The sequence below is a fragment of the Cibotium barometz genome, chromosome 18, assembly GCF_041138505.1.
Source record: "Cibotium barometz isolate CiBa-2024 chromosome 18, ASM4113850v1, whole genome shotgun sequence".
Lineage (NCBI taxonomy): Eukaryota > Viridiplantae > Streptophyta > Polypodiopsida > Cyatheales > Cibotiaceae > Cibotium > Cibotium barometz.
In genome coordinates, this window is record NC_141063.1 from 49,187,909 (window position 1) to 49,200,688 (window position 12,780).

Here is a 12,780-nt window from a genome sequence, read left to right on the forward strand (position 1 = left end):
ATTCGCCTGCTGTGCTGTTAGGTGAAGCTAGGACTGTTGCATGGTGAATCACCGACAAGATTGGGTAGAGTAGTTGAGGGTATGCATGGAGATTGTGCAATTGCGTGAAATGAAAAAAGCTTGTAGTGGGCTTGTTCTGAGAAGCAGGATCGTAGAGGAGACTTAGAACTGTCCAGAGCAGGGATTGCAAAGGTGATAAAGGGTTATGTGTGGAAAGCGGTGTCCCAGAACCTCTCAGAGTGCATCATTGTTAGAACTTGGACCAGATTAAGGATTGCTCAAAACACTTCCCAGTTGTGTTGGATGGTTGAAGCCTGCAAGTTGTTGCTCTAGATCTTATTGTTGTTGGTTGATCTTGTTGGAGTTGAGAATATATGTTTGGTTTCTTTTGAGGTTATTTGTTTGAGACCTCTATTGATATGTTGTTGTTTTCTCTCCTAAGTATGCTTAAAGAAATGCTAATGATAGGGGGATGTAAACCTCCTTAAATGTAAGTGTGCTTAAAGAAATGCTAATGAGAGAGGTTCAAAGAAAGAAGTCCTATTTATCCATTTAACCTATTTCCCTACTCTTTCACTTATGTTTTTCTGCTGCACAGAGCTCAGATCGCAATAGCCTGTTAAGTGCAAGGTTCTTGTAAGTGTCTTCCCCCTCCTCCGAGAGCTCTTTTGGTTTGACTTTCTTGCAAGTGTTGATTCGTAGGGTTAGGTTTTTTTTGCTTTCCGTTCGTGTGCAGAGCTTGTCCACCATAACGTAGGGTTTTCTGGCAACGCTTATTTATCCACCCCAACCCAGTTTAGTTTTTTCTTAGTGGTTTTTGATCACGTAATCACGAAACAAACTAGGTTTTTGGTTATTTTGACAAAATTTTCTCGCATTTGCAGCAATTTGTGATTGTTTTCTTTTGGTGTTTTTTTTTCTAGCAGGCTGAAATGGTTATATTATGTACGTACAATAGAAAATGCCAAAGGGTTTTTTTTCTCCAAGGCTACCCTTTGCTATAGCCTGGTTTGCCCTTCACGTTGAGAGATCTTAGCATGGCTGTGGATTTTTGCAGCCTTGTTCTTAAATTTTTTATTATTATATTATGAGATCCTTCTGTAGTTGCAATTGGTACGTGCCCGGGTCTTCCCGCTCAAAGGTGTGACAACTTGTGGTCACAAGGTGGCCAGAATACCAATGGGGTCTTGCTGGGATTTGACCCCTCCCCTCACCGCTAGGCTACACGCGTTTCCACAGCCTTGTTCTGTGGCTGTACGATTCTACATAAATCTTCATGTATGTACCTGCACTTATTTTTGGGTATGTAAACACATCTTCATACACGTACTTGCCCTTACTCTCGGGCATGCCATACACGTAATTGCAAGTGTATCTTTATACATATTTGCCATGCTTGTCTGATCGCAAACACATCTTTATACATCTGCCTGCACTTACGCTTGTGCATGCCATGCATGTATAATCACAAATGCATCTTTACAAATGTACCTGCACTTTCTCTTGGGTTGCTATACATGTTTGATTGTAAACGCAGCTTCTAAACATATACCTGCACTTACTCTCAGAATTGCCATGCTAATGCTACATGTCCCTTCACTTACTGTTGTGAATATAAACATGTCTTTATGCACGTTTACCTGCACTTACTCTCGGGCATGCCATTTACCGATGACTGTGAAGGCATCTTTATACATGTATTTGCACTTCCTCTCTGGCATGCCATGTCATGCAGCCTAAGCTTGACTAATTTATGGAGTAAATGGTCTGAAGACTTGTTCATAGAAGCCAATGAGGTGATAGCTCAAGTGGTAGAGATCTTGGTCTAGGACCAAGAGGTCTTGGGTTTAAAACCCCACATGGTGCTTCCTTGGCGACATCGCCTATGGGGGGAGAAAAAACGCCTATGGGCGGAGAAAAATGGTAACTATGGGAGGATCTTGGGCCTAAGGCCAATCGGGGGTGGGGAATAAAAAAGAGAGTTGTTCATAGAACTTCAGCATTTTTGTTTTTTCTAACTCAGCACATAACAGTATCTTGCCTTTGGTTATATGGGGTTTCATTTTCTGTAGTATGTTTTCATGATTTGATATCTCAAAAGCATGTGTGTTTCTATGCTGGAGGTCTAATTTTTTGTGTTTGTAATGATAGCTTGCATTGTGCAGGTAATTTTCCAGGACGCTCATGGCAGGCAGAGGCCGGCTTCCTCATCCCATGCTCCCTGGTCGTGGCCCCATCGGAGGACCTGGGGGTCCTCGTGCAGGTGCTGGAGGCTTTGGCCCGGGAATGCGGCCTGGGTTTGATCTTCTCCCACCGACGCCTGCCATGGTGGAAGAGAAACTTGCTATGCAGCATGCAGAGATTCAGAGGCTTCTCACTGAAAATCAAAGGTTGGCTGCCACTCATGTCGCCCTTAGGCAGGAGCTGGCTGCGGCTCAGCAGGAAGTGCAGCGCCTCCAGCAAGTGCTGGCTGGGATTCAGGCTGAGAAAGAGCAACAATTTAGAGGGATTGCTGAGAAATCAGCTAAAATGGAAGCAGAACTTCGGGCTCTTGAGCCCTTGAAGGTGGATTTGCAGAAAGTTCAAGCTGATGCCCAGAAGCTTTTTGTGAGCCGCCAAGAGTTGAATGGACAGGTGCAGCAGCTCACTCAGGAGTTGCACCGGAGCAAGACTGATGCTCAGCAGCTTCCTTCAATGAAAGCAGAAGTTGAAACATTTCGACAGGAGATTCAACGAGTTAGGTATGTCCCCCCAGCAAAGGAACCCTAGATATATTTTATTGCATTTGAGATGTTAACCTGGAAACTGGTACGGCACAATTTTGAACACATGAAATCTGTAATAACAAATGGCTGATTTGCCGTGTGATGAGAAGGACTGCCTTTGAGTATGAAAAGAAGGCCAATGCAGAGTTGCTGGAGCAGAGAACTGCTATGGAGAAGAACCTTGTGTCCATGGCTAGAGAAGTGGAGAAGTTAAGGGCAGAGCTTACGAACATGGAAAAGAAGGTTCGGGGTAGGTGCTGCCAGCTTTTCATCTTGTCTGCTTTTCTCAGTCGGGGAAGGAAGGTGGTTTACGTTTGAGAAGATGTGAACGCTTTTGGTTGTGTAACATAAAGTGAACTTTGCTTTATGCATACCTTGTGCTTAAGTATGGGGGTAGGGATGTCATTGCCTGTAGTCTTATGCTTATCTGAGTTGATGGCTTGTAGCTTCCTTGTGAGAGTACTCTTACAGGAGGGCCCCTTTGTTTTAAGTTTCAGTACTAGCCTGAAGTCTCCTGCTACCCACACTCAATCCACGCACATGTGTATTCAGCTTAAACCTAGTTCCTATTCTGGGGTTTAACAATCGCTTTTCAATGGGTGCAGCTGGTGGGTATGGCGGAGCCTATGGGCCTGAAGCTGGATACTCCTCGGTACCGTCTTATGCAGATGGATATGGCATGGGGCAGGTGACTAATATGGAGAACTTTACTTTAGTAGTCCATGTTTTTTTCAATTGGTCTCATGTTCTTTTTGCGAGTTGCAGATGGGTTCGGCTGTTGATGGCGGTGGGCCTTTTGGTGGTGGAGCTGTGCCCCCTTGGGGTGCATATGAGGCTGCACAGCGTGGCGGCGTACCTCATACCCGAAAATGAGCTGATTGCTTGATGTACGAGAAGCTCTTCTGGAGTTTTATTTGTTGAGCCACTCTATAGCTGTTTCTTTTTCAGTGTTCTTGAAGGCATATTGTTTTCGTGCTTATTTTCTTGCAGATAAGTGACTTGCAGCATAGTGCTGGAAGATATTCTACGGGCATGGGTTGTCGTTAAACTTTTTTAAGCAGAGATTTCAAGTGAAGGTGGAGATTGTTTTTTGCTCCAGATGTTCTGAAAGAGAAATCTGTTGCAGTTTTTGTTTATTTTCTAGCTTTGTTTTGGTATGATAGATTTAAATATCAGTAGAAGTGCTAGCTTAGCATCTTTGAAGGGCGTAGTTCTGATGTAGTGTCAAGCAAGCAGTGCAGGCTTTTTAAAATTGGATAACTTTTCTACCACTGTAATCAGTTCTCTATTTATGAAGACTTGTTAAGGTTCACTGTGCTTTATTCTTGGAATTGTGAATGTGTCACTATGATACAGATCTAAGCTGCTAGTTATGTTAACGTGATTCTGTTATTTTTGTCAATGTGGTTATATTTTTCAGGTTTCTCAACTTTTCTTGTTTTTGTTAAGTAGTTTACTGGAGTAAAGGTCTCCTTGGACCATATAAATCTCTTGCTCCTCCTCGTAACATCTTAGACCTCTGGTGGGAGGGGCAGGGCAAAATCGGAACATTTTTCATCCATAACAGTTCATAGATCACCTGATTTAGTACATAAATAAACATAGCTTGGCAGATAGTAAAGAAACAAGGAATTAGTAGTTATTTTAATATCTCACCATGGCAAGCTGTTTTGGGACTTTGGAAGCTATGGAAACTCTGGTCCTTGTTTTGTGTAGTGGCTTGCAAGGCAATTGTTGAGCATTATCATGTGTTATAAGGAGCCTTGTTTGAGAGTGATTCCTTTTGAGTATAAGATTCCAATGCCCCCCGAGCTTTCCAAAGGTCCTCAATGCCAACTGTCTCATGGCGTGCAGGATCCAAAAGCCCTGGCTCAACACAAGGGTCTCTTGCCTGCTCTGACTCACCCGAAGGCTTGTCCTTAGGGATCCTATCCAGTCAACCATTTGCCAGAAAGTCTGTATCCTCAACGGTCTTCTCAGCAATGAGATTTCTGTGAGCACTAGCTGGCCAAAGCAAACCAACAAATCAACACTTGTTTGCCTCAAAGGCAGGATCATGAGCTGGTGCTACTGGTGTACTCGAGTGCTCACGAGTCCCATAAGCCGCTATAGCCCTCTCCCTCTCTCTATGTCATGCTACTACAAGACGTCTTTGTCTGTAAATCCAAAATCTATAATCAGCAATGGTACGTGTCTGCCACTCTGCGCATGTAAGCTCCTTTGCTGTAAGGACACGTTGCTCGAGAAGCGGCTATGAACTAAGGGTGAAAGTGGCCACAATACCGGTCCAATCTAGAACAGTATAGTAGACCTGCGGTCGTACGGTGACGACACGGTCGATCGTTCGATATAACAATGACGTCAAGCGACCGGTGTCCGTGCAACGACAACGCATGTGGTCATACAGATGATGACGCAGGCAGATGAAACAGTCCGTGCAACGATGGTGTGGAGAGCTCCCAAGCCACATATTTATATGGGTCAGGTTGCTTTTCTTTAATTCGCTTTTTAATAGAAGCAACATATATGTTTTTATATCTTGCTTTCCTCCACACACGGTCCGGTCTAGAACAGTATATCAGACCTGCTGCACCCTGGGAAGTGGGTTTGCTTGCAAGAGACAGTGAGGGCCATTAAAACTAAACCAGGTTCACTTTAAAATTTCACATGCCAGCTGGAGTCTGGATACTTAGATATATCAATGGGCTGGATGTTTTGGGGTGGTAGCAGGAGATTTGTAGTACTTGTTTCTGCTGCCCTGGTGATTGGGCAAAGGTTTCTAGCCTGGTTTTTGGTGATTGGTTGTATTTTGTGTTTAGGAGACACGCGTTGTCTACATTTTAAATAATGCTGTGTGGGGAAGCTATCTCGCATGACCTGAATCTGAGAAAGGGCTTCAGATTTGATAGTAGTCTGCTTTATGCAAGATTATACTCCCAAAGCACCTGAATGGAGACTCTTTTGAAAGATCTAGTTTATCCTAGCTTTTTGGTGATTGTACGGCCCTTCGCATTTTATGAAGTTCAATAGGATGGGGTGGTTGTATTTTGTGTTAAGAAGACATGCGTTGTCTACATTTTTAAATAATGCTGTGTAGGGTAAAGCTTTCTTGCATTACCTTGAATCTGAGAAAGGCCTTCACGTTTGATAGTAGGCTGGGTTCATGCAAGATTATACTCCCAAAGCACCTGAATCGAACTCTTTTGAAAAATCTAGTTTATCCTGCCTCATTTTCCCATTTTCCCATGTTACTCTTGATCTCTAGATCTATAGATCTTTTCTCACTTTTTTCTGTTTCACACCACTGACATTTGTACTTCATCTGACCAGATTATTGTAACTTTTGGTCTCATAGGTCATTTTGGCCTTTCGAAGATGTTAATACAGATTTCATTTTCATTTTCTCTCGTCACTTTTAGTTCTGTCTGGCAATGTGAACTATTTCATAGGGAGCTGTTGAGCATGTAGTGCTGAGCTACATGATTGCAATTTTCCTACCCCTTGATTTTGACTTTCTTTGGCTTGTTGTAAGCCACAGCAGCAGTGAAGATGCCCTTGTTGTAAGGCTACAACAGTTCTGTTATTGCAGGAGGTGCCTAGGCCCTAGTTGTCAAATTGTCCCAGTAGGATGAAAACATCAACCCCCAAAACGAAAATGAAACCGGCTCTCAAATGCCATGCATCATGCCATGTCATAGGGTAAGTTGTGTTCCATAGACATACACAGGCGTGAGCAGGATCAAATTGATGAATGCGCAAGTGCAAGGTTTCAGTGTGAGGACCAGTTGGTTGAAGATGCAACACAATGGCGATGGCACACTGCACTTAATGGCAGTGCTCACAATTTCTTCACATTACGTTTTAAAAGCCAAGCTTTTGTGGCATTCTAACCACTGTGGTCTTCCAAAATTGCCACCCAACACTTTCCAATGTTGCTGTCAACGGCTTTGAAAATGGGTAGCTGGCAAGTTGGGGTGCGAACATCTCAATGTGTTGGCTTGCTTCTCCTAGGCAAAAGATCAAGAACGGTGTTGCAACCTTGTCAATGCTGAGTTTTGCCCTTCTAAATGACTCAATTTGTTGGACATTGCTCGGTGGCAAGAATGAGTGTGCCATGGTTGGACAAGGGGTGACAAGGTCTAGAGAACGAATGGCACATTTCGTTCTGCCGGGCAGCCCCATATGCTGGCATTGTCTGAGCTGGCTAATGGGACTCTGTTTTTGCTAGTTGCCCATTAGCCTCGCTCCAGCTTAGCAAAGCAGGAGATACAAATCTAGTGTCAGCTTTTTTGTACTAATTCGGTTCCTCTCCACTTCTGAGATAGTTTATATAGGATATCATGTTTTTTTTGGTGCTTTTAAAACTTTGAACTGCTCTCCAGTTCTATCGGTAGTTTTGGACTATGTGCTATGTTCCAGGGCAAGTGCTTCTTGTTTCACCTAGTTTGTACTCACCCAGATAAGTGTTTTTCTTAACTTGGTATCAGAGTCTTGTATGGACTGGCATAGTTTTGGTGGTAAGAGGGCATTTGTGATGGGTTTCTCGTAACTATACCAGACCTCCAAGCAGGGGAGGTGTTTACGACTAACGTGTCTGCAAAGCGCTGTGCTACTATGAGTACAAGTTGGGAGAAGCTGAGCAAGATGCTGTGTACCTAGAGCTTACCAAGGTGTGGCCAATTACTTCAACTTATGTGGGAGTAATCAAGAATGATACATATTGAGGTTTATGATCTGTAGGATGTCTTAAAGTGTGGTCAATTACTTCAAGTCATGCAGGAGTAGAGTAATCAAGAATGATACAGATCGAGTTCTGTGATCTGTAGGATGTCTTGCTTTATCTGTTAGAATGATAGGTTACAGGGCTTGAGGTGTATGTCTTAATTTACTAATCGAAATAGGAACCAGGTTTCTTGTCAAGAGAATGGAATGCTATGCTAGAATGTAGAGGGCTTTTTGAGAGTTTAAACAAAGAAAGGAAATTTTTGAAGATATGGTTCTTACGGTACTCCGAATCTGAACTTTCATAGAGATGTACAAATAAAAATAGAAGTAAGGTTCTCTTGGTACTTGGAGGCCAAGCACTCACTTTTTAACAGTTTCACAATCCGGTACAAGATGTAGGGTTTTCAGCATCTTTTCTGGTTGATTTTTAAGCTTGATGTTTTGCTCTGGCTGCCTTCTGTTGTATGATTTTACATTCTTTAGTGTTCTTTGGGCAAGTATGTAAATATTTTCACATTCTTTAGTGTTCTTTGGGCAAGTATGTAAATATATTCTTGGCTTGTAATGCTGTTGTAGTCAGACCACAAGATGGATTAGGACTTTGCTTTTGATAGGCTTGTGAGCGCAGGCTAACAAGTTCACAGTTTGTGATCATCTATCAAGGTTATAAGTCAAGGCAAACAGCTTTAAGATGGACCTTGAAAAGATGTACAGTTGTCAGTTTGCTGATTTGGGTTGCCTGATGTTCTTTAGCTCTACGTTTTCTAACCATCTTGTAAATCGCCATTTCTTAAATCAGATAGTTTTTAAGGTTAATCGGTCTCTTGTACATTGACGTTCAAATTAGTAGTTTTGAGAAGGTCAAGGTGCTCGATGTCAAATGTTGCCAGCTTTTTCTGCATGATAGCCACTGATATTCCACAACCATCTGTACTGTGAGTGGGAGCAGGATCAATACAGCTTCCATTCGAAGGCTTATGTGGTCACCCATGCAAGCTGAAGACTTTTTGGTGTAGAGTTGCTATATTCCAGATGTGATCTGGGATATGGAGCCAGTGATTCATGAGTAGGGAAAGCGAAGCATAGAGATATCAATGTCTTCAGTGTTAAATGTCCCTGGCTCTTTCTGACTGATATTTCTTAATAATCTGAACTTCTAAGTGTGAGCAGCATCAGTTCAGCTTCTATAGAAAGGCTACGCTACGTGGTCACCCTGCAGGCTGAAAACTTCTTGGCGTAGAGTTGGAACACTGAGATATGGAGCTAGTGAGGTTCATGGCAGCCAAAAGTGGAGATATTATTAGAGCTCTTCTAGCTTTCAAAGCCCCTTGTCTTCTTATGCATTGAAGCAATTATGCTATGCCAGCAAAGTTAGCATCCAGCTTGCAGCCCTGTGCACGTGTGCTTCAGATTGAGTTTACACTGAGAATGCGTTGTTTAGGTTTTAGAATGATTAAAAGTGTAAGTGATTGAGTTTCTCACTGTCAAGGCTACGGAAGGACATCAGCTTGTGGGAAAGAGTGACATACTCCAAAGTTGAGTTTCAAAAGCAGTTGAGAAATATTCAGAGGTACTTTTATGGTTTATTGGTGTTTTAAAATGCCAAATGTTCTGTGTCCTTGCACATTTGATTGAGGAGTCATCTAAAGCCTTGAGTTTCTTTGCTGGGCTGTTTTGAAACATTGCATGGTGTACATCAGCTATCACAGCTCATTACGTGTGTTAGGCTTACCTTGATTGCCTTCTATGTGGTTGGACTTCTTGTGGCTTATCTCACATGTCATGCACCTGAACTAGTTTAAGTTCACGGTTGCAGGCCGACATTTTAAATTGTACACTTGTGATACAGTCCTAGCTCTTTATGCAGTCAAACAAGGGCCATAACCTTTTGCTGCACGCATTTGCAGCACAGATATTGAGGTCCGACTCAGCAATACAGATTTGAAAATGGTTTAGTAGTCCCCATGTTAGTTGAACAGCTTGTAAAGCACCTGCCATTTGCTGCCTAAATTTAAATTAAAGCTAGAGCCTTGGTACCTTTCAAGCTTGTTCCAGCCTATGTTGTATAGGAATTGAGTCAATTACAATCAGATACATGCTCCTGGGCATAACTTATTTGAATTCTTGTAATAAAGTGGTAAAGTTAGGAGGTTCAAGCGAGGGTATCTCTATAAGCATGTCAGCTAGCCTTTCAATTACAGTAGACTCTGCTTCTATGGCCCACCTACGGGACTAGAGAGTGACACCAGACTCTTTCTGTTGCTTTTACCTTGAACAAACCTGTGGTCATCTTAATGGATTACCATGCCATATATTGGGCAGGCTCTTATATTGCAATCATTTCTGCATCATATGATCTTCTAGGCTTGCCTACAACTTGTACATGCTATAGTGCAGCTGTCTGAAGCAATCTCAAGCTCGGGGAGCTGAAAGGTGCAGTTCAAGGATGACTTCATGTAAGATTTTCCCTCAGCTTTAAGAGAAAACATAGATTGCTATTTTCACAGGTTAGGGATAACTCCAAGGTTGACTAGTTCTTTTTTTGACTTTATTTTGCTATAATGTAAGTACAATTGTGGTAATGTGTTGCTCCTAGATGAGGTTCTGCTATAATGTAAGTACAATTGTGGTAATGTGTTGCTCCTAGATGAGGTTCTGTTTGTGCTGCCTGTGTTGATAAGGGCTCTTACACCAACCTAAGCTATGAGTGGGTAGATGAGGTTCTGTTTGTGCTGCCTGTGTTGATAAGGGCTCTTACACCAACCTAAGCTATGAGTGGGCTATGCCATATAGTTGTGCTGAATGTGTTTGTTATCTGGAGAAAGGTAGAGAAAAGGCCACGAATCTGCCACAACTTGACTTTGTCAGATGGTCGCATTTTTCCTTGTCACCTAAAGGCTGCATTTGTGGGCTTTTCCAACTGGCAGAACACTCTTTTATTTTCTTGTCCTGTATATTCCTGCCCTGAAGGGGTGCCTTTCCTTCCGTTCTATTTGCAAAGAAAATCACAGTAGCTTCTTAACCTCATGTGAATCACGTCTGATGCCCTTCTTCGTATCCCTCTTTATCGTAGTCTTATGCCCTGCTCATGCTAGCTTGCATGCTCATCACCTGTTGACTTTACTTGAGCAGCTGGCAACAAACTAGAAAGAATCTTTCATTCCATACATTTACATTTCTGGGCAAACTGTTCTACATGGCTTTTAGGTCTGAGAACTGACACCACGTATTTTTGTATGCCCAGTTTTTAATGATGCCACTGCCTATAATGGAACAGCTTTTGGCTCATACAGGTGGGCACAGAGGTGAAGGGCTTAGTTGGTGGCATGGAAGACTTCAGGCTTAGTGGTCATCTTTAAAGTCCTCTGAGATGCATCGATCTCCATTGTTGACCAACCATCATCACCTGTTAGTCTTTTAGTACCAGCACTGCTTTTATTTTCATTTGTGACTTTTTGCCAAGTTGTGGATGTTTCTGTGGCTTTAGGCATCTTATTCCTGTCACCCTAAAGTCTTTCGATGACGCAGACTTGAAAATATGGTCATTCTATCTTCCTCTAATTCCCTGTAGGCAGTCCCTTAGGCCCCTTTGCAATGCTTTTTGTTTTTCAAGTATCTTACAGTAAGGTATAAGGCTACATTATGGGCCTTGTGGATGTTTCTGTGGCTTTAGGCTTCTTACTCCTGTAAGCCTAGGAGTCTTTTGATATCTCAGATTTTAGCTTCCTCTAATCCCATGTAGGCCATTCTCCAGGTCCCTTTGCAATGATTCCAATTTCTGTCACAAATATGCATTCAAGTCGTACAGGAAGGTATAAGGCGAACTTAAGTTCTGTTGTCATTTGGGTTTAAGAACAGTTCTGAAGAACACGGTAACAAGGAAACTTCTAACAAATGAAGAAACTCTATTCCAGAACTGTAGTGGGTGTTCTTGTTGCAGAGCTAAATTGTGTACTGTTTATATGAATATGAATGTAATATGCATTGTGAGATTTCTCTCATGTACTTTTATTGCTTTACAGTGTTTCAAAAGGTGGTCGCTGGGAGGCTTCAGCACATATCTTGAGTAAGAACTCTGCTTTGCATGGAAGCAATCGGTGTGCAAACTTCAGGTGGTAAATCGACATGTTTTCTGGTTCAACTTGTTGAGTTGGCTTTTATCCTCTTAAGAAACTGCTGTTTGTATTTTAATTGCATGCAAATAAAAAACTTCTCACAGAGAACTGAATCTTTTTGCAGGCGAAGCTATCTGAAGCTGGAAATTGAAGGACCAGTAAGCTGGGTATTCTTCCTATTTTGTAGACTTGAAGTTCTTTCAGCTGTCTCAGCATGCGTTTACAAAGTCCATATAGCTTCGTAATACTATCTGCCTTCTGAATGTAGTTTAAAGCGTCTTAACGGGAGATGACGTCATGTGCACCCACTGTACTTGGGTGGCATGTGGACACATCCGTCGAGTTTTGGGCTAGAGATGTGCACTGAGCAGTGTGTTGCCATGATGGTAGGCCAGGATAGGTCAGTGTGAAGTCTTGCAGAGTAAGGCAGGGTGAAGATTTGTAAACTCGCCTGGAGCTGTAGTGTGCACAACTGTCCAGGCAGTGTGTTAGGCTGAAAGCCAGGTGGTGCCAGACACGTATGTGGACAGTCAGCAGTTAAGCCAAATGGCCGGGCAACCAAGATGAACAAGCCAGACAGCTGGGCAGCCCGTCTGGATAGGTTTGGACAGGCTAGACAGGTCTGGGCAGGGGTGCCGAATGCATAAAGCCATATGAATAGCGCCCTGATTTATGTATGCTTTATAAGGGGATTCATTCACAAGGAGAGTGTTTGATGCTGATGACATACATATGTGGGGACATCATAGAATATTGTCCAAGCTATGCATGATGGAGTCCATGATTTAAAGCATTAATGTTTTCAGTCTTTGTGAGTAGACTTATCATGGCGTTAAGATTGCCCTTCGGTTTTTGTTGAGTTTGGGAAATAAGATGGAACCTATATTTACATAAAGTGAGTATCCCCGACATTCTCACAAGAGTGGTCCAACCAGTAGTTTGAAGTCTTGCATTAGCCCATGTAGAATGGCTTGATGAGTTCTTTCTGGAGTACCTAACATTAATGATGAACTGTGGAGGCCGTGCAACTCACATCAACAAGGTAAGCAAGAGGGGATGTCTCTTGCACCTACTAATGTGTGTGGCACATAGAAATATTTGACCCATAAGTGAGTTTTGGGTTAGAGATGTCATTGAGCAATTTTGCAAACCCTAGCTCAAGGTACCATCAAGGT

The 12,780-nt window shown here is 42.6% G+C and overlaps 1 protein-coding gene and 1 long non-coding RNA gene across 4 annotated transcripts; both read left to right on the forward strand.

The window, feature by feature from the left end:
* The first annotated feature begins 573 nt into the window (after nucleotides 1-573).
* LOC147629435 (protein FLX-like 2) lies at nucleotides 574-4,077 on the forward strand. 2 transcript variants are annotated; one of them, XM_086812711.1, is made up of 6 exons: nucleotides 574-636; nucleotides 2,152-2,741; nucleotides 2,876-3,015; nucleotides 3,371-3,453; nucleotides 3,531-3,652; nucleotides 3,756-4,077. In XM_086812711.1, exons 2-5 carry the CDS (start codon nucleotides 2,185-2,187, stop codon nucleotides 3,636-3,638), a joined length of 888 nt encoding a protein of 295 aa, XP_086668837.1. In that variant the 5' UTR covers nucleotides 574-636; nucleotides 2,152-2,184; the 3' UTR covers nucleotides 3,639-3,652; nucleotides 3,756-4,077. The 2 variants fall into 2 exon arrangements, with proteins under 2 accessions (XP_086668837.1, XP_086668838.1); XM_086812712.1 differs by having other exon boundaries at nucleotides 2,166-2,741.
* On the forward strand, nucleotides 3,756-12,426 carry LOC147629436 (uncharacterized). Of its 2 annotated transcripts, XR_015267952.1 has the most exons (6): nucleotides 3,756-3,841; nucleotides 7,336-9,946; nucleotides 11,245-11,302; nucleotides 11,513-11,602; nucleotides 11,730-11,772; nucleotides 11,874-12,426. It is a non-coding gene; the product is annotated as an uncharacterized LOC147629436 (long non-coding RNA). The 2 variants fall into 2 exon arrangements; XR_015267953.1 differs by lacking the exon at nucleotides 7,336-9,946.
* The last annotated feature ends 354 nt before the right edge of the window (nucleotides 12,427-12,780 follow it).

Coding starts and splice junctions, on each gene's coding strand:
- LOC147629435 (XM_086812711.1), top strand. CDS start 2,185: ATGGCAGGCAGAGGCCGGCTTCCTCATCCCATGCTCCCTGGTCGTGGC. Junction 2,742..2,875: donor CAGGAGATTCAACGAGTTAG/GTATGTCCCCCC, acceptor TGTGATGAGAAG/GACTGCCTTTGAGTATGAAA. Junction 3,016..3,370: donor CATGGAAAAGAAGGTTCGGG/GTAGGTGCTGCC, acceptor CAATGGGTGCAG/CTGGTGGGTATGGCGGAGCC.